This window comes from Artemia franciscana, chromosome 8 (assembly GCF_032884065.1).
Source record: "Artemia franciscana chromosome 8, ASM3288406v1, whole genome shotgun sequence".
In the NCBI taxonomy this organism is placed as follows: domain Eukaryota; kingdom Metazoa; phylum Arthropoda; class Branchiopoda; order Anostraca; family Artemiidae; genus Artemia; species Artemia franciscana.
Genome location: NC_088870.1, coordinates 21,109,127 through 21,134,979, shown reverse-complemented (window position 1 = coordinate 21,134,979; position 25,853 = coordinate 21,109,127). Strand labels below are relative to the sequence as shown.

The following is a 25,853-nucleotide window of genomic DNA, read 5'->3' as shown; positions in this document are numbered from 1 at the left end:
ACCGGATCTGGTGACATGGCAGTTTGGAGGGGGGAATCTAAAATCAAGGAAAACGCTTAGAGTGGAGGGATCGGGATAAAACTTGGTGGGAAAAATAGGAAGAAGACTTAGATACGTGATTGACATAATCGGAACAGATCCGATCTATTGGGGGGGGGGAGGGTTAATCGTGAAAAATTAGAAAAAATGACGTATTTTTAACTTACGAAAGAGTGATCGGATCTTCATGAAACTTCATATTTAGAAGGACGTCGTAACTCAGATCTCTTACTTTAAATCTCGACCGGATCCAGCGTCATTGGGGGGCAGTTGGGGGGGGACCAGAAATCTTAGAAAATACTTAAAGCGGAGAGATCAGGATGAAACTGGATGGGAAGAATAAAAACAAGTCTAAGATACGTGACTGACATAACCGGACCGGATTCGCTCTCTTTGGTGGAGTGGGGGGGGGGTATTTCGGAAAAATGAGGTATTTATAGCTTACGAACGGGTGACCTGATCTTAATGAAATTTGATATTTAGAAGGATCTTGTGCTTTGACAGCTCTTATTTTAAATTCCGACCAGATCCTGTGACATTAGGGGAGTTGGAGGGAGAAACTGGAATTCTTAGAAAACGTGAAAATTTGGGTATTTTTATCTTACGAATAGGTGATCGGATCTTAATGAAACTTGATATATAGAAGGATCTTATATCGCAGATGCTCCATTTTCGGCTCGAATTGGATCCGAGGACACAGGGGATTGGAGGAGGGAAACAAAAATCTTGGAAAACGCTCATAGTGGAGAGATCGGGATGAAACTTGATGGGAAGAATAAGCACAAATTCTAGATACTTGATTGATATAATTGGAACGGATCCGTTCTCTTTAGAGAAGCTGGGGGGTGTTAATTTAGAAGAATTAGAAAAATTCAGGTATTTTTAACTTAAGAACGAGTGACCGGATCTTAATGAAATTTGATATTTAGAAGGAATTCATGTCTCAGAGCTCTTATTTCAAATCCCGACCAGATCTGTTGACATTTGGGGGAGTTGGAGGGGGGAATCGTAAACCTTGGAAAACGCTTAGAGTGGAGGAATCGGGATGAAGCTTGGTGGATAGAATAAGTAAATGTCGTAAATATGTGATTGCCGTAATCGTACTGGATTCGCTCTCTTTGGGGGAGTTGGGGGGAGGGGTTCAGTGCTTTGGCGAGTTTGGTGCTTCTGGACGTGCTAAGACGATGAAAATTGGTAGGCGTGTCAGGGAGCTGCACAAATTGACTTGATAAAGTCGTTTTCTCAGATTTGACCATCTGGGGGCTAAAGAGAGAGGAAAAACTAGAAAAAAATGAGGTATTTATAACTTACGAGTGGGTGATCGGATCTTAATGAATTTTGATATTTAGAAGGACATGGTGACTCAGAGCTCTTATTTTAAATCCCAACCGGCATTAAACCTCTGATTTTCCTTTCAAATCAATCTATTGGTTCTTAGAATTTTGTTAGAGCTCATACTATATAAGCTCTTGGCTCTTAGCTCTTCTTGCCTCGTCACAAGTGCCATATGAGCTCTTAGCTCTTGTTTTGAACCAGAATCGTGCATTGATCTTCATGGTATTATTGGAGGAACCCTGACGAATACACTGATGAGGATAGGCTGGGTGGAATATGTTGGAGCTATTCTGGTGCTTTGAGATGGTTTAGGATATTCGATCTGTCATAGTCTCGTTCCTTCGTCCCTATCCCTGATAGGGATATCCTGCTTGTATGGCCTTATCCCTTAGGGGTGTCAGGGTGGACCTTTCACAAGTTTGCCTAACCGGAACGATGACTGCAAATAGTACTTCAGATTGACCTTAAGGAGTGGCGCCCCTTGAGGAAACTATAGCCTAGTGAACTACTCGGCATTTGCACTGGATTCTGATTGATTTATAATTCTTCTTGGTTTCGTTTGCTATGGTGGGCTTTTTTTGGCTGAAAAACATCTTGCTAACTAAGTTATTTATTATGAGCTGCCTCCTCATAGTAGTATAATATTTGTAGGCATACATTTATAACGAGTTTGAGGTTCTAGGCTTGGTATTGTATGAATCTGATGGTTCATTTAGTGTTACCTATCAAAAGATACGAGCCTGAGAAAATTGGCTTGATTTTCGAAAAAAGGGAGAAATACCCATAGAAACCAAGGAATATTAATGAAAATCACACTATCAGATTTAGCATATCCATAAACCCTATTGTAGAAGTTTCTAGCTCCCATCTACAAAAATGTGGAATTTTACTACGTTTTTTGCCAGAAGAAAGATCATGGATTTGTGTTTAATTATTTTTTTATTTTTCTTTTCCCAGGGGTTATCGTATCGAACCAATAGTTCTAGAATATCGGGAAAGGGCTCATCCGAACGGAAATTAAAAGTTTTAGTGCCTTTTTACGTGACTAAAAAGATTGGCGGGCAGCTAGCCCCCATCCGGACCCCCCGTTTTTCGTCAAAGTCGTCCGATCAAAATTTTAAATTAGCCATTTTGTTCAGTATAGTTGAAAATCCCAGTAACTATGGCTTTTAGGGATAACATGACCCCCCCAAAGACCCAGGGGAAAGGTCTGTAAGTCATGAAATTTCCCCTTTGTTTATCTATAGTATTTGTTATTGGTAAGTATGCAGACATTTTTCGGTGGGGGTGGGAATTCTCCGCAGGGGGATTTTTCACAAGATTAATTTTCCAGGGGTGAATTTTCCAGGAAAAATTTTGCAGGGGAGAGATTTGACAGGATTGCTATACGAAATTCTTTTTATTTGTCTTACTTTCTCTTTGCCAACTCAATTTTGCATTTGGAGTTGTTCCGGAGGAATTATAAGGGTGTTATTTTTACCTTGTTTGAATTTTCTGGAAAAAATTCCCATGGAAGAGGAAATCTCTAGAGTGATCGGGAAAATGATTAGAAATTTAAGTCTTTTTCAAACGAAAGTATGCTAAGGAGGATTATTCAGGCTGAACCGTCCGCAAGAAATTTAATAGAGGAGGGGGATTTTCAGCGAGGATGGAATTGTTTCGAGGGAATTTTACGGGGAAGGGTGTATTTTACGTGGGAGGAAATTTCCACGGAGTAGTTTCCCGTGAGGGGAGGGAATGTTTCATGGGGGATGAGCCAGATTTAACGACACTATTTGAAAAACAATCACAAATTAAATAAAAACCAACAATTTTTTTTTTAACAGAAAGTAAGGAGCAACACTGAAACTTAAAACCAACACAAATTAATTCATATATAAAGGTGTTGTCCCCCTCCTCAATACCTTGCTCTTTGCGCTAAAGTTTGACCTTTCGTGCCTGTTTTTTAAGAATGGCTCCTGAAACATAAAGGCTGTTTCATTAGAATGGTAAGCTTTTTCAAAAGTACCAAAAGTTTTAGCGTAAAGGGTTAGTGTTATTGATTGGTCCAGTCCCCTAAAAGGTAAGACAGGGAAATTAACCAGCCCCTCTCATCAAGATTGGTTTGTATTAAACGACATCTTTAATTAGACTTACTGATTATAAGAATTTAGAGACCCCTGCAACCCCTTCCCCCTACACACAGCTTTGTTTTGTGTGTTTACCCCAAAAAGCAGAACGTGGAAAACCATCTCTCACTTTTCATTGAATGTATTGAAATCTGACAGCTAATTTGGATCGATATCCTAGTTTCAAAAATCTATGTTTATTAATTTTTGTTGGTTAACAAATACCATGCTTAACCCCATAAACGAGCTTCAACTATCCTGGGTATATGTTCCAAAAAAAAGGAAGATCATCTATCATGAGTGTTAAAACCCATGTGTTTCGTGCTTGTGCCTCTTTCATCGAAAGCGAATTCAATCAATTACAAGAGCTGGGAGACCTAAACATAACATTGATAATTTCGAAAATTTATTTCAGGAAGATGAGGAGGACGCACCTAGTGTTTTAAGAGTTTGGGACACTGAAAAGAATACTAGTGAAGATAAACTATTTTGTGTCCATTCCTCGAAGTTACCTGTTGGGAAACCTTCTACATTTGCCGTTAAAGACGATCTTAGTGCTGCTGCAATCGGTTTTGAAAATGGATCTGTTGTCCTTCTAACAGGTAAAGAAACTTGCCTTCTGTAAAGATTTATATCACGTTCACATTCAGGTTTATTCATTATTAAAAAATCAAACAAAATCTGAATGTGTAAAAAATCCTTTTTTGGCTTAGTAACTGAAAAATATTTTTTTATTAGTTCAATAATTGTTCAAGTAAACAAGAAATAAGGCCGTTCGAAACTCAACCTCTGCTCACACAAATACAACCGACTGGAAGCTGGCATTTGCCCCCGGAAACTATCCCCCTCCCCCACTTCCGGTTGAAAATCCCCCCCCTGGAATATACGCTGGATATACTTTCAAATCACACCCCCCGAGTTAGATATCGAGTAATGAAAGAGTTTCTTTTGTTTTAAGACTTTTTTTTATTTTTAAACTCGAATTTCAAATTTATTTGCATTTAAAATCGTTGAAGCGAATCTAGCACACCGCCAGAGTCGATCCAGCTCGACCTGGATAAATCTGGGGAAGGTAAGTAGGAAGGGTGTGCGATTGCACAAGATGGCTGGCCCCCATTCCCCCAGTGCACTTCCTGGCTGAAGTACCACGAAACGAAGATCAGCACCGCCGGTTTGGACCTTAAGGGCTTAGTACCGTCGTACTTACTTATACTTACTACTTATTGAAAAACATAAACAAAGAGAAAAAGGAAAAAAATTCGTTTTATTCTTGTAAAATAGGATTCAGTTTGGTTTGTAACTAGGTAATGTAAAGCCTCAATTTTTTCAGTACGTTAGATTCACCAATAACTTCTCCATTCCCGTTCTTTATCTGGCTTTTTTAAGATTTTAGTATATTTTTATTGTTTATAGACTATTGTTACTAAAACTGTCATTAGTACAAGTTATTTTTAATCAATGCTATTTTATAACTCGTACTTTATAGAAGCTTTATAAACAAAAGAGGAGCTTAACGATTACTGTATGCTCCTTTTCACCAGGACGTCGTTACTGTAACTACCGTAGCTTTTATAGTGAAATCTTCGGTGTAGTCAATTACCCTAGTAGCCCCTTGTAGGTGCTATTTACCATAGCAGGTGTAGCCCTAATTACCCTAGTTCGTATAGCCCATAGTCTTGGCAATTCGACTATCAAGATTACTATTTATCGGGTGTTAGTTTATGCAAGAGATTTTTTCAACCTGTGACTTACTGCTCGAATTAACCCCATATCTAACATCAGCGTTATATTCGGTTTGAACTGAACACGAACGTCATCTATATATATATTGCGGATCAAATCTTAGGGTGAGAGCTTGGGCTGAAAGAACCTCAAGCCAATGTTTCCCGGGCTGAACCTCTCAGAATTGCTTTTTGCTGAATTAAGCAGAAACTACAATTGTCCTGGGAGAGTGCAAAGATGAAGAAATTCCTGTTATTAACCATATTTTCAGGAAGTAATGCTCCTTCTATGTACATATTGTCAGTGTATTTGGACATTAACTCTTTTCTGCAAAGAAAGTATCGTTTGGTAAACCCAACTGGAGTTATTGAGAAGCGTATTTGTGATTTCACTACCGAATGTCAGAAGTCCTCCCATCTTTGGCCATTTCTGTTTGTCCCTTGTTTGTAGTTGTCAAAGTGTGTTTTTATTTTCTGTTGTCTCTTTTTTGTTTTTCTTTTCTTTTCTTGATTTTTACTCTGTCTTTTTCTGGGCTTTTGATGGGTTATAAATAAAATGATGATGATGAATAATATCTTTGAAACCTATTCACACTTTTCTCTCCAGTTAAATAAACCCTCTCTAAAGGGTCTATTGCTTATTTCCTTCAGTTAACCAAAACATAATTTACTTTTTTTTTATTCTTTCACGAAATCACCCTTTTCTAAGGTGTCAAACTTCCTCAAAAAAAGAATCGTATGACCACATTATTACCGAGCGTAAGTACCTGCCTCCTGACCTCCTTTTTGGAAAAACAGAACAAAAAGTGATACTAATGTGTAAAGTATTTTTGCAGTAAGAGACGAGAATTTATCAGTTTTAACTGGTGATTCACCATGAATTGGTTAAATAATTTTTCAATCTATTTGGTTAAATGTCCACAGTCTACCTCTATTCACCTGTAATACTTTGAATTCTGTTTAAATTGCTCTTCCCGCAGCTCTCATTTATAGCCCTTGCTAAAATTGGATGTGAAACCAGTAAGTTAAAGAAACACAGCACTTGTCGCTTCGGCATTCCAACTTTTGTTCTAAAAAGGATTGTCTGATAAAATGTGAACCCCTTTAGTATGTTTAATAGAATTACTCAAAGCAGTCAATGACGTATTTAAAATGAACAGAGTTTATTGCCCTGTCAAGAGATAAGTGGGAGAGACGGGATCGCTGGTACTCGTCCTATTATCCCAACTGCTGTATATACAAGAAATACGAATAATGTCGGAAGGTCGGCCGAATAAGGCCCTCGTTTTGGCCGAATAAGGTCGGCCAAAAACACAGATTCTCAAACTGTTAGCAACTAATTTGGCAATCTTCTAGTAAACTTCAACTCTTCTCCGCAGTACCTTGTAAGTCTTGTTGACCGCAGCCTATAAAAATGTTGGTGATCTCTAATTTGTGATTAATCCTAATCCTGTGCAGGGCTTCGAAAGTTTTCAATCTGGCAGACTTAAGCTACCAGGTAGATATGATATATAGTTAACAAGAGATAAATTTCTTGTAAGTCATTCTCAGCCAAGATCACTCTTCTCTTTTTATCCAACTGGGTACATTCTGTAAAATATGTAGACGCGTACTTTGATCCTTTGCTTATTCTCTCTTGAGTTCCCGTAATCAAAGGAGTCCAGAGTTGCCACATTACCTACTGTTTATACTATGTTTAGACTCATAGGGTTTGACCGTCAACCTCTAATTATCTACAGATAATAAAGCACTGCTAAACCATTACCAAATCGCTTGCCTTTCTTTTAATGCAACTGGTTCTTTCTAGGTGATCTATGTAGAAATCGATCTACAAAACAAAAAGTCATATTTGAAGGAAAATCTCCTATAACTGGACTCTCTTGGAAAGAATCAACAAAACTTCCATGCTTATTTATTACTACAAAAAATGAAGTCTTCTGTTATACTTCCGTTGCAAGGGAGAAAGACAAGTTGGTAATTGATTCCTTCAAATTTTTATAATTTGATTGCTTATTTATCATATTTAGATTATCAAGAAGTAAAATGTCCATTTAATGGAATGATCAGATCATATGCGAATATTGTAAGGAGAAGCGGGCGAAAGGGAATCTCCCAAATGTTTGGTCCACTGACCCACCCGGAAAATACTAAAGCATTTTTATCTAAAAATGAGTTTTTTTGGAGTTCCAGATCTTCATATCTGGAAGAAAAAATCCTGTCTTACTACCCTTCCCCTTGTCACATACATATTTTAATGGTAAATAGAAGAGTTATATCATTTAGTACCTGCAATAGCTTTATGGTTTCATTGTGCCCCATTAAGTGGGAACTTTACATATTATGAGACAAAATAAAAAACAAATGAAAGGATTGAAGAGTAAGGGGACGTAATAACCATTATTGTAAGCTTAAAGAAAATAGATACAAAAAAATAAATGATTATACAGTATGCAAGGGGGAGGAAAAACCACTAGGCCCCATATTATGGGAAATTGATGTAAAACTAAAATCTTGTTTTAGGAGGTGACCAACGTAGAAGGTTCAAAATGAATGGGTAGAGGTAAATTGTTCACCAATGTATAAGTGTCATGCAGCCTACCACTATGACATGCTGACAGTAGTAGTAAAAGACACAAAAATTCCTGTTAGTGCCTGATACACTTTGGCCTAGAACTCAGTGTCGTATCCTACATATGTAGAGTTGTGAAAAAAAAAATGGTTGAGCTCTTTGAACTTTTCTCTCTACACTGCAAAGGTTTTCCTCTGAATGAAACGTTACAAAGTATAGTGGTAAGCCCTGAATTAAAAAGTGACATCATTTAATCCAATAAAAAAGTGATTCGATTGCAAAAAGAAGGAATCCTGGACGCCTTCCAAAGTTTTTAAATTGAAGTAAAAACACGAATTGTGTGTCCTGAACAAGATCATAAGATTTGATCCCAAGGCATTCCATGGAAGCATTCAACAATTTCTGGAAGAAACATAGCTGGCTGCTCGTTGTTAAGTGATAAAGAAGGGACTGTAACTATAGATGGAATCAGCAACCGTGCTACCTCAGTTTCTCAAGGTTATCCTCCTATGTTGACCCTGTCTAAATCACTCATGCCTGAATGTGAATTATCCAAAGTGATTTGTGGAATAGTATTTAAGAACTTTAAGCCGAGTTTCCCGCTATTCAGGTGAAACTTCATTTTAACTATCAGTTGAGTGTTCTGATATTTTAAGTATGCGACTAACTGTAATTTCCAACTTCCAGTTGAGCTAGCAGTTGAATTTTCTGATATTATGAGTGTGTAATTGACTGTAATTTTTAGCCATTGTTTTTGCTGATGGTTTACTCGCAGTCATTTGCAAGTGTTTTTTTTTTTTTTTACTATTCATTCCAGATGTATATGCCTGAAGAGACTGACTGATCCCTAAACAATTTCCGAAGCTCCATTTTTGCAAAGATTTTCGAAATTATCATTTATGTTTTTTTTTTTTTTCTTATATTAAGGTAAAAAGATCAAGATCATTTTGGTTTCCATCCAAGCTACAGTACATCTTATGTCACACTTATGCTTGACATTATTGTTTAAAGGTCACTTGTTCGGACTGTTTTATTAGGCTTAATCATTAAACAGTTGCTCGGGATACAAAGGAGTTAGACGCATATAGATTTGTACTGAGAATGCTAGCTAGCTCTTTTGTGACTAAAACAATGTTTTCTGCTTCTTAATAGAGACAAATCTATTTTTTTGTCTGTATCTTGTGGTGATCTCCTGGACGTTATTTGAACCCCGTCGTCGATAGTTTTTGGAGAAATTTAGATCCTTTTTAAATTCGCTGATGACTCAACTGTCCTTTACCTCTGGCAAATAGCAGTTTCTCCTGAACGTGGTTTACACTTCATGTTTGAATTGCCAAACAATGGAATTCATGATGTTAATCTCTCTCCAAAAAAATAACGTTAAAGGGGTTAGGACTTATGGGTTAAGATTTAAAGTACCCTAAAATCCCTTGCTAAAGTGATCTAAATTGGAAATTTCCTGATTCCAGCTTAGTTTACCACGTTATCTTTGGCCTTGTCTTGAGCCTGGCGTTGAACAAAAAATCAATACTATAGGCTTGAACCCATCCAAAAGACTGATTTTCAAATTATCCTTGAGCTCAGTATTCTACTGAAAAAGGACCAGCCCAGTTAAATCTAACTACCTTAGAGACAACACGTCGAAAACTGACAGGGAACTTTGAACTAAAATGTTTTGAATTCAAATCCCATTTCTCCTCCTTCAAAGGGTCATTTCACATACTTCGTGGTAGCTGATCCAATAAACTAAGTGCTCTTAAACCCAAACTGATTGATTATTTACGTTTTAAAATCGACAGAAACGATTGTTTTACATTTTGAAAGCATTTCAACACTTGATTTTTTGTTCTTCTGTTTTGACTCACAATGTCTTATATTGGCCAATTACTTCCGTCGAGTGTTTGTTCTGTTGGGGGGAGGGAGGGAAGGGCACACATGTACATAGAAAAATGTTATAATAGCTGTGTTTTATTTTGTTTCGATATACGTCTGTTAGCCTACTAGCTACTACTACTACTAGTGTTAACAACTCACTGCAGCACCAAGCGACCTGATGCCAGTACAGGTTGCAGACGTTCCTTCTCCATTCGTGTATGGTAGGATTCAAAAATCAACTATTTTTGTGCATAAAATAACAGCCCTGAAAATGTGTGTTTCAATTCTTTGTTATTATAGATTAGAAGGTTTGCTAGTTAACCTTATTTGAGATGTCAAGAAACTTCTGCAACAGTAGTAGTAATAAAACATAAATATGTAAGATGTCTTACAAATTAGTAGTTTAATATATGATGACCGATGTATCTTGTTGTAAGTAGATGTGCTGGTAACAAAGTTTTCAAAAATAGCAATCATAATCTTGATAACATAAGAAATGGGGATAAGATGACATTTTGGTTAGTTTGTAGAATTAAATCGTGTTCAAATCGCAAATTAGATCAAAATGACAAAATGTAAGTATATTGACCTAACCATAGAAAATGTTACAGAGAGAGATAGAGGAATATAAAAAGAGAGTTTATGTTTCTCGTTGTGCTGTTGGAGGTGTTCATTGGTCATTAGTGCCCATAATTGTATTTTTGTTTTTAGATGTTGTTTTGTTAAAGATACAATCTGCTATTTTTCCAGGATCTCTGTGACTCGATTGGATGTGACAAAGGTTGCAGTGTATTGGCTGATTTGAGAAATGAGACAATGCTTTTTATTGCTAGAAACGATGTAAGTTGACTAGGAATCCTTGTTTGTTACCTATTTAACAGCAAAGTGAAAAAAACTATCTTTGCTTATTTTTTTATTATTTTGGGATGATATTTTACACTTTTCAGTTTTTTTAAAAGAACAAATCCCGAAAGAGCTATCACAAAAACATAAATGACGGATGTAAATTCTTTATGTTTCCTTCTTAAAATAAACTACAACTATTACTAACAACTCAATGTAGTTCCAAGTCGTCTTATGTCAACACAGCTGCGCACGCTCCTTCTTCATCTCGATCTATTCACAGCTTCCCTCTTTACACCCTCTCAAAAACTTCTTGTTTCCCTTAAATCTTCCCTTACGACCTCCTCCTACCTCATTCAGGCACTACATGCTTTTCGTTTTGCCCTAGATGGTTTGCGGACAAGGACAATCTTTGGCAATCTGTCATCCGTCGTCTGTCGCAGGGTGTATCCTAGCAATCTCACCCTTTCTCTCAATATAGTCCTAGAAAGCGAGATTGAGCCACATTTTTTATATAGCTTACTGTTAGACATACCATCAGTCAGACGGGTACCCAAAGCAATCCGTAGGCAATTTCTCTGGAAAATACCTAGCAAATCTTCCTCTGTCTTTTGGAGTTCCCACGCTTCAGAACCATACTGGATCACAGTCATCATTGTAGCTTCCAATATTTTAATCTCGGTTTTGCAGACTTATTCTCCTATTCTTCTATACGTTTTTCAACTGTGACAAAAACACCCTGAGCCGTTGTTATTTTACTTTTAACGTCTTCAATGCACCCACCGTCTTTACTAATAATGCTACCATGGTAAGTGAAGCTGCCCTCCTGATCAATCTTTTAGTTACCCAACGTCAACGGTAAGTGAAACTGTCCAATCATCGATCTTCTTGTTTCCTAGCATTATCTCTTCACCTTCACTTACTCCTAATCTTAACGACTTTGTCTTCTTAACATTTATCGTCAAAATTATTGTTGCACTCTGAACTCGCAAAACCTCCAAAACTCATTCACGATGCTAACGTTCTCACCTAGGATGCATAAATCATCATCAGAATCTAAGTCTTCGAGAGTTTTACTTCCCCAATTGATTCTATGTTATCCCACTGTGTTTGCTGTGCACCTTAAGATGAAGTCCATCAAAATGATTCCCCCATTGCCTCTGCTCAGCTTGTTAGAACAAAGTCAGACAAAATGGTCCAAAATGGGGAAAGAACGCAACCCCGCTTAACTCCTGATTTAACACGAAACCAGCTACTAACCTCATCATTCTTTAACTGGAGCAATATTATTCTTATGCATAGCACTAATCACTTTAATGTATTTATCTGTTATAGGGCAAAAGGAGACGACCTTCACTAAAGTCTTCTATCAGCTGAATCAAATACTTGCTCGTAATAATCTGTAAAACTGAGAACTAAAGGGGTTTGATAACTCAAGCATTTCTGAATTATTAATCTATGAGTGAAAATTTGGTCAATACATCCTCTTCTCTTTTTAAAATCACACTGTTTTTCTCTTAAAACTTTATCTATAGCATCTCTGAGTCTAAAAATTATCGTCATACTAAGTAAATTGCTTTCTACAGATACCAAGATAATGCCTTTGTAATTACCACACTCACTCTTATCACCTTTCTTATAGAGAGGTTTAATTAAAAATTTCCCAAAATCGCTGGATACTTCCCCTCTTTCAAAAATCATTATTCACAATCTTCAATAACTTATCTCTAACTTCACAACCACCATATTTACAAAAAACTCATGGCACCTGTGGCCTTATCATTTTTTAACCCCTTTAGTACTATTTCTATTTCTTCCTCGCGAAATAAATCTTTCTTCATATCCAAAGTGTCATAAAATTTGTCACTCTTCTTTATATCTTTTACAGTAATTCTGACGCGGTTTAGCACATTCTCAAAATTTTCTGCCTCTCTCTCCTTAATCATTGACTTATCACTAATTGGGGCCCCGTTCCTATCTGAGATAGGAATTGGGAGCTGGGATAAGCTGATAAATACATATAAGCCTTGAAAAACACCTAAGCAACCGAAATCTTAACTACCCTTGTTAAGGATGAAAGGCAACTTTTTGAAGCTTCAGAACAAATATCTGTTAGTATCAATCAACAAAGGTCTTGTTGATTTCTAAAGCATTCACAAGAAAATTTTTAATTAATAGTATCATAAGTATAAATGTGTTTCATGGTATAAATAATACGTAAGTTAATGGCCTCTGAAACAGCCATTTTCGTTGAGTTATGTAGAATCCCTACAGTTAAGCTTGTTAAATTGTAAGGGGCTAATTATAAAATTGCAATACTGGTCTTTGAACGCATCCCGGCAAAGAAAATACTGACGCGTGAGCTGAAAAAGCAGACCTGAAATAAAATTTCTGAGGAGTTGAACTGTATACAGTGGGGCTCGGGCCTGGAGACTTCCGAAGAGTCTTTTCTAGCCAATAATCAAGTTAAGTCTATCTTTCAACCGATCTATGACAAAACTGGTCCATTGCGACTGGTTAAAAAATTAAGGATGACTGTCGGAACCGTGGATTACGAAAGAAATAATACACATCGTAAACAAAAGGAATTTGCTGTATGAGCAATCTCTAAATAGTCAAGATGATGCAGATTTTACCTTGTTTAAGAGAGTTAGGACTAAGGTGAATAGCATGAGAAGACAGATAAAGAAGAAATATTATGAAATCATGAGGGGGATACTAAAGTGACATGGCAAGTCATTAATGAGTTTATGGGAATTCAGAAATGTAGCCAGTCGTCTTTTATCGATATTAATGGGGGTTCTGCGAGTGATAAAATGTAGTAGTGAATCATTTTGGCCAGTTTTTTTCTCATATATTCTGTATGTATTCTTGAAGAAATTTCGCAAGGGTCTGACATATTAATTTATTTTAGGACACCGAACGGTGGAATTTTAAGATGCACTGCTCTTATTCTTTGAACACTTCTTCGGTGATGTTTGCTTTGGCAATTATTTTGAAGATTGAATTTTACTTTATAGACCTGCTTCAAAATGATCAGGCCACTAAGTTTTAAGATTTTTTGATGACAGTCACGATTAAAAGCCACACTTAAGGAGAAAAGGTGGTCAAGAGTGTCATTTTTTCTAAAATACTGTATTTTCAATCTTTGGTAAAACTTAACTCTTTTTGCTAAGAAATACTTTCTATGACTGTGAATTCCACCAATGGTTAAAATTTTATTATTCTTTACTCTATATATTATTCTAGCTATCTAAATCTTGGTAACTGCAGCATTGAATCTTTCTATCTTGGTTGGGTCTCGTTTTTGATTATGTTTCAAATCACTGTTCTTTTTTCCCTAAGAATTTGTTTTTCAATTTTTGATTATTTTCTTATGACTACTCTTCTTTTTTTTAGGCTATATACAGTTTCACAGGGGGACCAGAAAGTCGAGGCACTTGCTATGCATTTGACGGAGAAAAAAAGTTAATCAAGTGGTATCGAGGCTATTTGGTTGTTGTGGTTAAAGAGCAGCAGTCACATGGTGTTCCCGTCAGGTATGTAAAAGAATTCAACGTTTTGCAACATTTAAGCTGTTTGTTTATTTATTTCCAAAGTATTTTTTTTTTTTTTTCCCACCACTTGTTAATTCGTGTAAATATATTCGAAATAATATTTTCATTGAATTTTATTCTTGTAACCAACCATGGGTCTTATTATTTTGGAGCTTTATTGTGTTTATAATATAATTTTTTTTTCTAATTTTAAATTTTCCATTCAGGACTATTCTTTTTTTCATAATATATGTAAGTGAGCCATATATATTATAAACATCTTTTTTATTAACTGTATATTACTTTCCTTGGCAATTTTCTACGTAATTCAAAAATAATCAGAATATTTTTTTTTTATTCCTCATAGCTGCCATGTCACGCAGTTTTTAGCACATGCTTACCTTAGAGTACGAGTGAATTCAACCGAGGTGACATCTATAGATTTTATGCCTTATGGTTATCGTTGTTAGACTTATATCCATTGTAATATATTCAGTTCAAGAATTTGGTGGAAGTATAATATTGATTTTGAGCAGTAGTTTACCATGAGATGAAAAGAAACCATTGAAAAAAAAAATCCATTTAATATAAATTGAAGAGAAACTTTACTCAGTATAGCATTTATAAATGATCGGATTCTACGTGAAAAATTACTTAAGGCATGGCTGGTGGTAAGCATCACCACTAAAGGAGTCCGTAAAAAAAGCGCAAACAGGTTTGAGAATACAAAAGTCGAAAACGACTGAAATATAAATAACGTAAAACCCGCTGTGCAAAAAATGGGGTAGCAAAGTAGCAATGCTACTTGGCAGTTTTCAAATTTGTTGGCAGATTTTGTCTGAGGGTACAATTTTTATACACGAAAATAATTTTTGCTGAAACGAAAGCTGTTAAAATACAAGTTGTGCTCTGCAGTGCAAAAAGTGGATTAGCATATAAGCAATGCTGCCTGGCAGTTTTCATGGCCTAGTAAAATTTGTTGGCAGATTTTGTCTGAAAATACCAGTGCTTTCCCAAAAAATTGGTTCCCCAAAAATCCCCTTTCACTCAAGGTTGCCACCCCTAGTGCTTCATCACTAGTGACAATCCATCCCTACTAACCATCACTTTTACGTAGCTTGATATAATTTTTTCACTACTTTCCAAAGTTTTTGTCTCAATTATTTACTACACAGCAAAAACTAGATATAGATGATCTTTCTTCCTATCCTAGTAAAAGTATAATGTTTATAAGACTATACAATTTCATCAAAGATTCTCTTTTGACTCGTGGTAAAGAATTTCATTTAAACATGTTTTTGTTCAGTATAATTCGGAGCATTGATGCAAAGAAGGTTGTTTTAGACAGCTGGACAATGAGTTTAAATTTTGTTTTCTTTTGCTATTCTGTTTAATTTTCTAAGATCTGAAAATATAAGAGAGTTAGATTGAAAAATTATTCTAAAATGAAAAAGGGTAAGCGTGGTACCTATGCAGAGAGGGTGGGGGATTTTGCGATAAATTTGGAGATATTTGGAGATGCTCTTTTAAAACATAAGCGTCGTTTTACTCAGAAATTAAATCGATCCTTTAAGACAATACTTTTTTCTCTTATTTTCTGCAATTCAGTTCGAGTCTTATTTTCTTTTACTCTAGGTTTTGGGCATAATATGTTAATCTTGAATACATAATTGAATGCGTGATAGATTAAAGGGTACTTATATATTATACCGCCAACATTCAAGTTTACAATGTGTAAAACTCAAGAGCAAACCTGTTTTATCTGTCTGTGTTAAGAAACAGTTGGCTTACGCTCATTGGAAAACAAGTGGCGGGTGTCAGAATACATTGGAATTGTATGATTTGGGCTATATGTTTGCACATTAGTGGGCTTGTGTGAGGGTTAGGCTACCCCCCCTTATTTGCAAATATATAGCCCAAATTTATTCTTTAAAGCATTATATTTTCATCATGTTTCGGTATTTTTCATTAGAGATAACCTAACTTCACTTCTTGAGTGTTAGCAGTATAAAACATAATTACAAGTTAAAAGAATTGATCTTCTTGCCATGAATCTTCACCATCTAAAAATTTGTTGAATTTTGCTTCATTTGGTATGTAAAAATTAAGTACTTTTCTTTTTTCCTTGAGAGTTTTATTTTGCACATTAACTTTTATCTTCAAATGTATTTTCCTCCTCCTCCTTCGCTTACCATTGCTAATCTGGTACCCTCACCCTGTAATATTTTTGGTGGGCGTCCATGCTTGATTCAGTCGTTCAAATGCAGTATAGGATCTTTTTACGGTCAAGGAATGTTGTTAAGTAAGTAAATGAAGTTTTATGGAATAGATATTTATCTCAAATTAGGGCATATGATTTTTTTTTAATATCTAGGCCTACCTCCACAACATCTAATGCTTGAGCAATTATTAACCCTCTATGAAGGCTAATCCTGAGATAAAAACAATAGAATTAAAAAAAAAATTTTGGTAGACTTGGTTTTGCCATTCAAAACTTTCCCTAAATATAATCTTCTTACTGTAAAAATTGCCCCTCCCTCTGTCCCTCTTAATGAGACAAAGTTTACCTATAAATTATATTCAAATTCAGGGAATAGTTGAATAAAACAAAAGCGACCCCAAAACGTGATTCATAAAAATTTGTATATTATCGCCAAAAGTCAAAATTTGGTTATAATTTACGGACTGTTTTCTTGTAAGGTTTTATATTATTTTCATACTTTTTTTTTTTACAAATCGTGGGTCTTTATTTTTTACTCTGCTACCTGATATCTGTGTTTGAAGATTGATCATACTGTTGCTGGTAATGAACCATAAGTAGCTCGACCCAACAGGAACCAAAACTCTAAAAAAGAGCAACTACAAAACAATAAAGAGCTGTTTTCGTTTTTGATATTCTTTTTTTTTGACCAGGTGATGTATCTCTCCTCATGCTGCTGCTTTTTAAAACTTGTTCAAATTAAAAGCCCATTGAGTTTTAATGTCGCTATGTGAAAATTTTCTTTTAAGTTGTTGTTATCCTTTGTTTTGTGGGCAAGTGAATATATGTCCAAATCTCGCACAAATAGCCAAATTCTCTCAAAACTGTTTATTCGTCAGGTTAAAGAATCTTAAAAGGGCTGGTAGCTATCAAGATGTACATATAGTTAAAGCAGGTGATGGGAAAGCTGGAACGTGGAAGATTAGTAGACTAAAACAGCCACACCACAATATCATCAATTCTCTGTTTATTTTGGGGATCAGATTAGGGCAGAACAAATATCACAGCTTCATAATGCATGTGACTGCCAGGCTGCCAATCAATATTGGTCTCCCAGAAAATCAAATGGTGCATTTTAATTACATTTGTTACTTTTCCACAAATATTGTGTATAAAAATACTTTTTGCTCAAAGCAAAGATGTTAAAATGCAAGTTGTGCTGCTAAATTTCGACAGCATTTGAAATTCTGCTACTGGAAGCTTTGGGACTTTTTGCACACCTGCGTAAAACCTTACCTTATCTTTACTGAAATATTATTGATCTGTGCCGTACGAAAGATTAGCACGTTAGATTCACAAGCAAAGGGTCGCTGGTCTGAGTCCCAATGGTGGCTATTGTTTGGTTTGGGGCGAGAGTTAGTGGTGTTTCCCTCTAAGACAAGCCAAAAGTCTACACAGCTGCAAATGGGTACCTAGAAGAATCTAGGGGAAAACACGAGAAGTGTCAGATGATTTGCCTAAAATCACGCTTAAAACTCCCAGTCGAGGGAAGGGCATCAGTGCGTCGCCACCTACGCTACGCGGACCTCATTGGTCCGTAGGCAAAAGTTTTGCTTTACATAATATTGCTGATACAGTTATTTCTGTTAAGAATTATATTTAAAATCAAAATTAGGCTGTTGGTCTTGTTGGGCCAAAATTGTTGTTGCTTTTTTTTTTATCAGAAAATGGCAATTTGTCACTTTTGTGACTTAACAAAAGCGATAGAAATGTTGATTTCTGATCAAATGACCCCCCCCATGAAGATTTACGGCCTTTGATTCAGTAAGATCAACTCTGGAAAAAGAAGAAGAAAAAGACGAGAGCTAACACTTATTCTACCCCGTGATAAAACGCGATTTCGCTCGAAATTCAATATAGTGAACTGTAAGCCTACAGCTAAGGGTTTTAGAACACAAGAAATTGATGACTATCTTAGAATATTGGTTCGTCTGCGTTTAGCCCCCTTTTGAGCAAAAATAGGTTTTATGGCACAAAATGGCAAAAAAATGGTTCTTTGCTATGGTGCAGTTTCTTCTGACTCTTAAAAAGGCCTCTAGATATTGTGATTTCTATTCAAAAGAGCTTCATCCAAAATAAGCTGCCACCACTAGTTCGATATGATCACTGGGACAAAGAGGTGACATATATAATTTATCTATGTGCAAATGTGATCTTCCTGGTTTTTCAAGGGCGTTAGGTGTCTCTACTAGTCTCCGGTTTAGGTTATCTACAATGACAATTTTGGTGGTTTACGTTTGATTTCAAATTGTCATCTTTTACGAGAGGTCTGAGGATTTTTGGGGAAATTTTCAAAATGTATTTCAATAATTACAAGTTACTATTCTGTTAAATCTGAAAATAGCTATTGTTTCTGAATCAGCTTCCATTGGAAAATGGGTTATACTAAACAGTTTCTTATAAAACTTGTTTTAAAAATTTATCTTATTATGGGCCATGGTTTGCTCTTTACTAGGTTGTAGTACTGCTCCAACCATTGTCATCTGTCAACACACTAATATGCTGGTATATTACGCTGTTGGGTAGACATGAGTAGCAAAAATGGGAGAAAAAGACATTACCATATTAAAAAATGCAGTAACTTGATTTTAAGATCTCTCTCATCATAAGAACCAATTATTTAGAGTTTTTGGTTTTCTACCAACTACTGATGAAAATAAATTCTGTTTTTTTTTAGCTTTCTAAAGCACCCGTAGTAGATTAAAAGACCTTGCTTGGTGTTACTTTTAAAAGAGCTGTTTTATGAATCTTCATATTACTATTTATGCTAAATAGTATATACTATTTACGATATTCTCTTATGTGGGGTGCTTAACTACTTTTTTTTCACTATTTACACGTATAATAAGGAGCAAAAAGGAAACAGAAAAGATTTTTCTTCTACTAAAATTATCTAACTTGTTTTTTATTTCTCAGTTTCGTTTTCGAAGGGAAATTACCTTTTTTAAAGATTTGTCTTAACGCTTTCTAATAATAATGCAAAAATGATTTTTGTATACATTAATTGATTCCTTTTCGCTTTCTTTTTCAAGTGAAGGAGCTGAGAAAAACGCAGTCCACGTTATTGATCTTGCAGCTCGCTCTATCGCTTTCTCTACAACAACTTCAGCTGTGGTAAATATATTTCCAGTTTTTGGAAGCCTTTATGTGTATACCGTGGATGACCGAATCCTGGAATTAAGAGAGAAGGATCTTCAAACCAAACTTGATACTCTCTTCAAGAAGAATCTGTATGATGTTGCTATCAGGTAGACTCGATTGACTATTGACTATACAAAATGAGTTTTGTCAGACGCCTATCTGTTGAAAGAATAACGAAAGAAGCAAAGAAGTGTTTAAAAGCTTTTAATAAAATTAATAAAATTAAAATAATACAGATACGAACAGAAAAAAAGATGTGATAAAAGCGACATTTTAAGTATAAAAATCGGCAAAAGTAGAAAACACTAAACTTTTTGACTAAATTTATATCAAGATTTATGCGATTATTACTGGAATACTTACAACATCATTTGGAATCATGGCAAAATATTTAACTAATTCAAAGGGTAACCTTACCAAACTTTGCCTTGAGTTTTTTTCTAGTCAATATTTCAGTATTGCCAAAAATTATGATTATCACTTTCAATATAACCTACTAGCTAATTTTTAGCTTAATAGTTATTTACTATTCAAAAATCCTTTATTGGGTCTTTTTTCATCTCTTTTATTTCCTTAACCAGTGTTTCGACTTTTTCGTAAAGTTGTGTGGATATGTGAAATTACGACGTTGGCATGTATTTGGAGCCTCGGCGCCCAATGAACTACCAACTCAGAACTGGCACGATCCAGGGGAATCCGACTGTCTAATTAAAACAAAGCATTGCGAAGGCGCCATCGCGTGTTGTATAATTTTCCGAAAGAATTAGAATAATATTGCAGTCTCTTACTGCAATATTTTCTTACTCAGGTATCTTACGGCAATATTATCTTACTCAGGTACTTTGGGTCCACAGTGAGCAGTAGTAGCAGTATAAAAAATAAACCGTTTTTTTTTCCTTTGACGCTCATGATATCCCCTATTTTTGTTGCCATATTTTGTTATTTTCTCTTATAATATTTGTTTGCAAGTTTCAGCATTTTGTTTCTGACAGGTACCCTTTAGATGGGTATGCAAAATAGTTTGAACTACATATACTTAGTCTCCTGTTTTAAGGACTTCATAATCATGGACTTATGATTGTTCAAGAATATTTGTTTGTTTGCATAAAGGCACACACATAGGAAATTTTTGGGAACGGGGCAGTACAGAAAATGTAGAGTAAATATCATTTATCACTGTTAAGTTTCTCAAGAACTTAATGCAGGAAAATGTACCAATCCCATGAATAGAACGTGGTATGCAATAAATGGGTTATAGTCATCATGTGATACCTTACAATATCTTAAAACACGTTGTCCGTCTTTGAGCTTTATTTTGGTACATTAAAATGATACCTTTTCTTATTGTTATCATAAAGGGAGAGAACGTTGGCCAGCGAAAAAGAAAACGTTGTAAATCACAGGCAGCGAAAAAAGAGAAAAATGCGTATATTTTCAGTGAGATCTCTGATCAGCCGTCTTCAGTGTAGGAGGAAGAATTAAAGGTAAAGATAAAAGACCACAGGAGAATATAAAAAGACCACCACAGACTATATGATGTATCTTACGTTATATATCAGACTTATAAGTTACAATACGTTAAAACACGTCGTTCGTCTTTGAGCTGTGTTTTAGTACATTAAAATGATTACCTTTTTTCATTCATAGTTTTATTCAAGCCTTTGGATTTCTTTCAATTTCTCACATAATCTACCATAACTTTAAATATAAATCAATCTTCAAAACTTTTAGAAATGTCTATAACTTAACCCTCATTTAGATTGTCAAAGCATTGCAAAATAGAACATTGCATATCTGTATCTATTTTCATTTCACTATTTCTGATTCTTTTTTGTTTCATTTCAGCATTGCTAAGGCTCACCAGTATGATGCTGATAACTTGGCAGAACTGTTTCGTCAGTATGGTGATCATTTATACGCTAAAGGTGATCATTCCATTGCTATGGAACAGTATATTAAGACCATTGGACGAATTGAACCTTCGTACGTTATCAGAAAGGTTGGTAATTACTAACCTACGTCATTTAGCTAGTTGGCCACCTTTTTCATTTTCCTCTTTTTGCTAAAAGTTTGCATATTTTTTCAAAGAAGTCGGAAAATCACAGTATTTTAAATTCATTCGAATACGTTGTCTTTAATATTTTATATTTTACAAAATTTCAGTGTTATATTCAATTTTTACCGCATGGAATGGTTTAAAATTACGAGTTTCTGTATAGCAGGTTACAAACTTTTCCCAAAATATTACTGTGTATCCCTTGACTGCTGCAAATCAGGGGCAACGCTTTAGCTTTGACTATAGTAAAGAGCCATGAGGCTTCAATGTTTTTTATTATTTATTTGTTTTTTTTTCTAGAGGCACATGGAAGGGGCGGTCGTAAAGGCTTCAGAGGGGGGGGGGGGCTCATTCGATTTGAAATTGGAAGCTCTAGTGCTCTTTTTAAGAGTCAAAAGTGATCAGAGGGAAACCACCCTCCTCCCATTTCCACCCCTTTCTCCAGGTGGATACGAAAAATTTTTCGAGATAACAATTTTGTTCAAAATATTCCAAAGGCCTAATAACTGTGCCTCCGGAGTCGACGACCCCGGCAACCGAGGAAAGGCTATAAGTTATGCTAGTTGCCCGTTGTTAACTAATGTGATTTTCATGGAAGGGCGGTTTTATAAACTTTGGAGGAGGCTCATTTGATTGGTAATTGAAAATTCTAGTTCCCTTTTTATGTGTCAAAAGTGACCGTAGAGGAACCAGCCCCCCTCCTCGTTGCAATCCTTTTCTCCAAGTGGATCCGATCAAAATTTTGAGATAATCATTTGGCTCAAGATAGTCCAAAGGTAAAATAACTGCACCTCTGGGTTTGATAACCCCCAGGGACAGGGGCTATAGGCTATACTAGTTGCCCATTTTGAAATATAAGGTTCTTATGCAAGGGGCGGTCGTATGAAACTCGGATGGGGCTCATTCGATTGAAAATTGAAAGTTCTAGTGCCATTTTTAAGAGTCGAAAGTAATCAAAGGGTATCCAGCCCCCCCCCTCACGTCCTTTGATGCCCAAATGCGTTCCCGCAAAATGTCGAGATAGCCATTTTGTTCAAAAGTCAAATAACTATAACTCAGGGGTTGAAAACCCCCCCCACAGCACCCGGAGCAAGGGATGTAACTTATGCAAGTTTCGCATTATTATTTTTATCAGTGATCTGAGGGCAATATACCTCCCCCCACGCGCTCTTTTCCGCAAATACATCGGATCAAAATTTGAAATAGTTGTTCTGTTCAAAATAAAACCAAAAATCAAATAACTATGCCTCTGGGGTCGACAACGCCCTCCGTCCAGCCATAGGGGACGAACTCTAAGCTTTGCTAGTCGCTCATAGTAAGATAAGATAATATGATAAGATATTTAGTTTCAAAAAAACAAGCCCCGAAGGACCGAATTCGCGTTTCGGAGTCATAAAACTATAAAAATAAAAATAAAAAATCATAAGAACAGCACAACAACAAAAATACTGGATAAACGGTGACAATAACACCAAAATCGGAAAGGAAAAGCCATTCATTAGTAAAAAAAAGACTACCTGAATGTCAGAAAGTTTAAAAGGTAAAAACGTGAGATAAAAGAGTGAAAAGAGTGAGATAAAATTAGCATCGAAAAAGTTTAAAAGAGAACATATAAACAATGGGGAGGGAACAAAAGAATCACACGAACATAAAACTTGAGTATTACCAGTACCAAATAAATAAAGGAAACTAGCGGTTTATTTTATCAGTAATGAAGGGGACAAAAGTTTTTTCATACCTGGAGGCTAAGCAACGGATGGGAGACAAGATAGGAACGTCTCCAGAAACAGTACGTGGCAGGCGGTGTTTGGATGGGGAGTGTCTTTTGGGGAAAATGTTTTCGGTACGAAGTTTTATTATTGCATTTTTTTGCAAAACGGAGGCGCAAAGCTCCTTTCCTGTGCTCAAGAGCTTCCAGCTTGGCCTTTTTTAGAAGAAGTGAGTATGGTACCTTAGCTTCTTTAAAAATTATTCTCAGGACTCTTTTTTGAATGTATTCAATTTTTTCTTGTCCATCACAGAAGATGCCAGGATGCCAAACTGGACATGCATATTCAAGATGCGGGCAGACAAAGGAAGTATAGAACCGTAAAGAATGGGATGGGGGACGTTAAATTTATTCAAGAGCTTTAGGACAGACAAGGACGCATTAGCTTTGTGGATAGTATCTTTTACGTGGATATCCCACTTTAAATTAGAGGAAATAGTGACCCCAAGTAATTTAAAGGGAGACACAGAAACATCTGGGGGGATAGGATTAAGGAAAAGGGGTAAGGTTTTAAGGAAACATATTGGCATTATCATAGATTGGGAGGGGTTTACTCTCATGTCCAAGACCGTAGCGTCATCTGCAATATCAATGAGGATACTCATAGGTTTACTCACTAGGTTTCGGTAGCAGGTCTCAACAACCGTTAGGTCATCCGCAAATTTCCATCTGCCGGAAATTCCTTGGTAAAGTTATTTGTCATAACAGAAAAAAAGGAGGGGACCTAGGAGAGTACCTTGGGGTGCTCTATTGTGGACAGGGAGGGGAGTGGAATACTGATTCTGATATTTGACTACCTGTAATCTGTTTGATAAAAAGGCAACCAATTTGAAGGTCAATGGAAATTAAACTTAGCCAGAAATTAGGTTTTTCGAGAATTTCTCCAATTGAGTCTCCAATTGAGTCAATAGGAAAAACAAGGTAATGCGGGAAGTTGAAGCGGATTTGATGTTCCCGAATCGTCTAGGTCAATAAGAGGCAGGATTTTCTCCTTGAGCCAATCCGCAGGAAATCCTTCATATAGTTTAGAGAATATAGGAGGGAGTGAAATTTGACGAACACCTTCAAAACCAAGTTTTCCGTCTTTCTCTTTCATGGGGGCTATGATACCCTGTTTCCAAATTTGCGGATATTGGCCAGACTCAGGAATCTCATTGAAAATAACAGACAAGGGCTTTGAGAGAAAGTCACTGAAAGCACTAATAAGAGGAAACGGGATATCTAAAGGACAGACATTTGTTTTTCGTAGTTTCCCAATTTTCCTTTCGATCTGAGACTAATACTTAGCCAAAGGATTTCATTATACTCAGATAAATTAGGAACAGGAATAATTTTAAGGAAAAGGCTGCATTTAGTAAAAATATGACATCACCTCCTTTTTTCCAAGTGGGTGATCCAAAGGACGGAGCTTAATAAACTCTGAATAATTGTACAAACGAAGAGACCTTTGGTCATGAGACTGTTCCTCTGTAACAGCTATAACGTCGATTTGATTTAATTCTGGTAGCACCTTGACTTCAGTAAGTTTATCAAAATTAAAATAAGGTTTTATGGAAGGAGTGGTCGTTAAAACCTTGTAAGGGGCTCACTTGATTGGAAAGTGAAAATTCTAGTGCCCTTTTTAAGAATAAAAAGTAATTGGGGGGCGACCAGCCCCCATCCACGCCCTTCTTTCCTAAATGTATCCGATCAAATTTTTAGATAGCCATTTCGTTCCAAAAGTCTAAAATATGCCTCTGGGTTTTAAAATAGCCCTCAGAGCCCGTGGGGCAAGGGTAGTAAGCTTTGCAACTTGTCCATTGTTAATATTTAAGGTTATATGGAAGAGGTGACCGTATAAACTTGGATTAAGAACCGAAAATGACCGTATGGCAACTAACTCCTCCCCGTCCTTTTTCCCTCAAATACATCTAGTCAAATTTTGGAGATAGCCATTTTGTTCAAAATAATATGCCTCCAGGGCTGACAATCTCCCTGCCCCCTGGTTCAAGGACTGTAAGGAATGCAAGTTGTCCATTGTTAACATGTAAGGTCTTTTATCAAAAAAGAGTGCATTATTTGATCCTGGATCTCGAAAAGAGCTTAGAGTATTACGGTGAAAATTTAAGGAAGTGTTCAAAAGGATGCCAAACACAATCAAATACACTTTGTCCTTGCTGTTTTGAAAAAGGTATCAGCAATATGTGAGAAAGGCTGAGGGTATTAGGTTGAAACTTTCACGGTACGTTAAGGTGATGTTTAAGAGGGATTGGAGGAAAACCAGCCCCCTCTCCTTTCTATGTGCTGCAAAATATGTCGAAATTCTGTAACTATCATTTTATTCAAACTAGTCAAAAGGTGTAATAGCTACACCTCCAGGGATGCCATATTCCTCACAACCCAGGATGTAAGAATTGTAAACTTTGCAATTTGTAAATTGTTTACATGTATGAAATCAAAGGCACTATGTACATTCAGTTTATCCAAAAGTGGATCTGTAGTATCTTAATAACAGGCTGAAGCTTCTTAGTTGAAGCTTTCAACTAAAGGTATTCACTTGAAAGGTATTCAGGGGAATGTTTAAAGTGGTTGGAGGGCTCCCAGCCCCCTTTCATGTCCTCTT

At 36.1% G+C, this 25,853-nt stretch overlaps 1 protein-coding gene across 2 annotated transcripts in view; it reads left to right on the top strand.

Annotated features, from left to right (window-relative positions):
* Nucleotides 1–25,853, top strand: part of LOC136030128 (vacuolar protein sorting-associated protein 11 homolog) — an 82,536-nt gene that overhangs the window by 9,687 nt on the left and 46,996 nt on the right. For both annotated transcript variants that reach the window (XM_065708811.1, XM_065708812.1), the window contains exons 3-8: nt 3,898–4,084; nt 7,011–7,177; nt 10,398–10,487; nt 13,890–14,029; nt 19,319–19,534; nt 21,273–21,426. In XM_065708811.1, the coding sequence (XP_065564883.1) occupies nt 3,898–4,084; nt 7,011–7,177; nt 10,398–10,487; nt 13,890–14,029; nt 19,319–19,534; nt 21,273–21,426 (954 nt within the window). The remainder of the gene's footprint in view (nt 1–3,897; nt 4,085–7,010; nt 7,178–10,397; nt 10,488–13,889; nt 14,030–19,318; nt 19,535–21,272; nt 21,427–25,853) is intronic.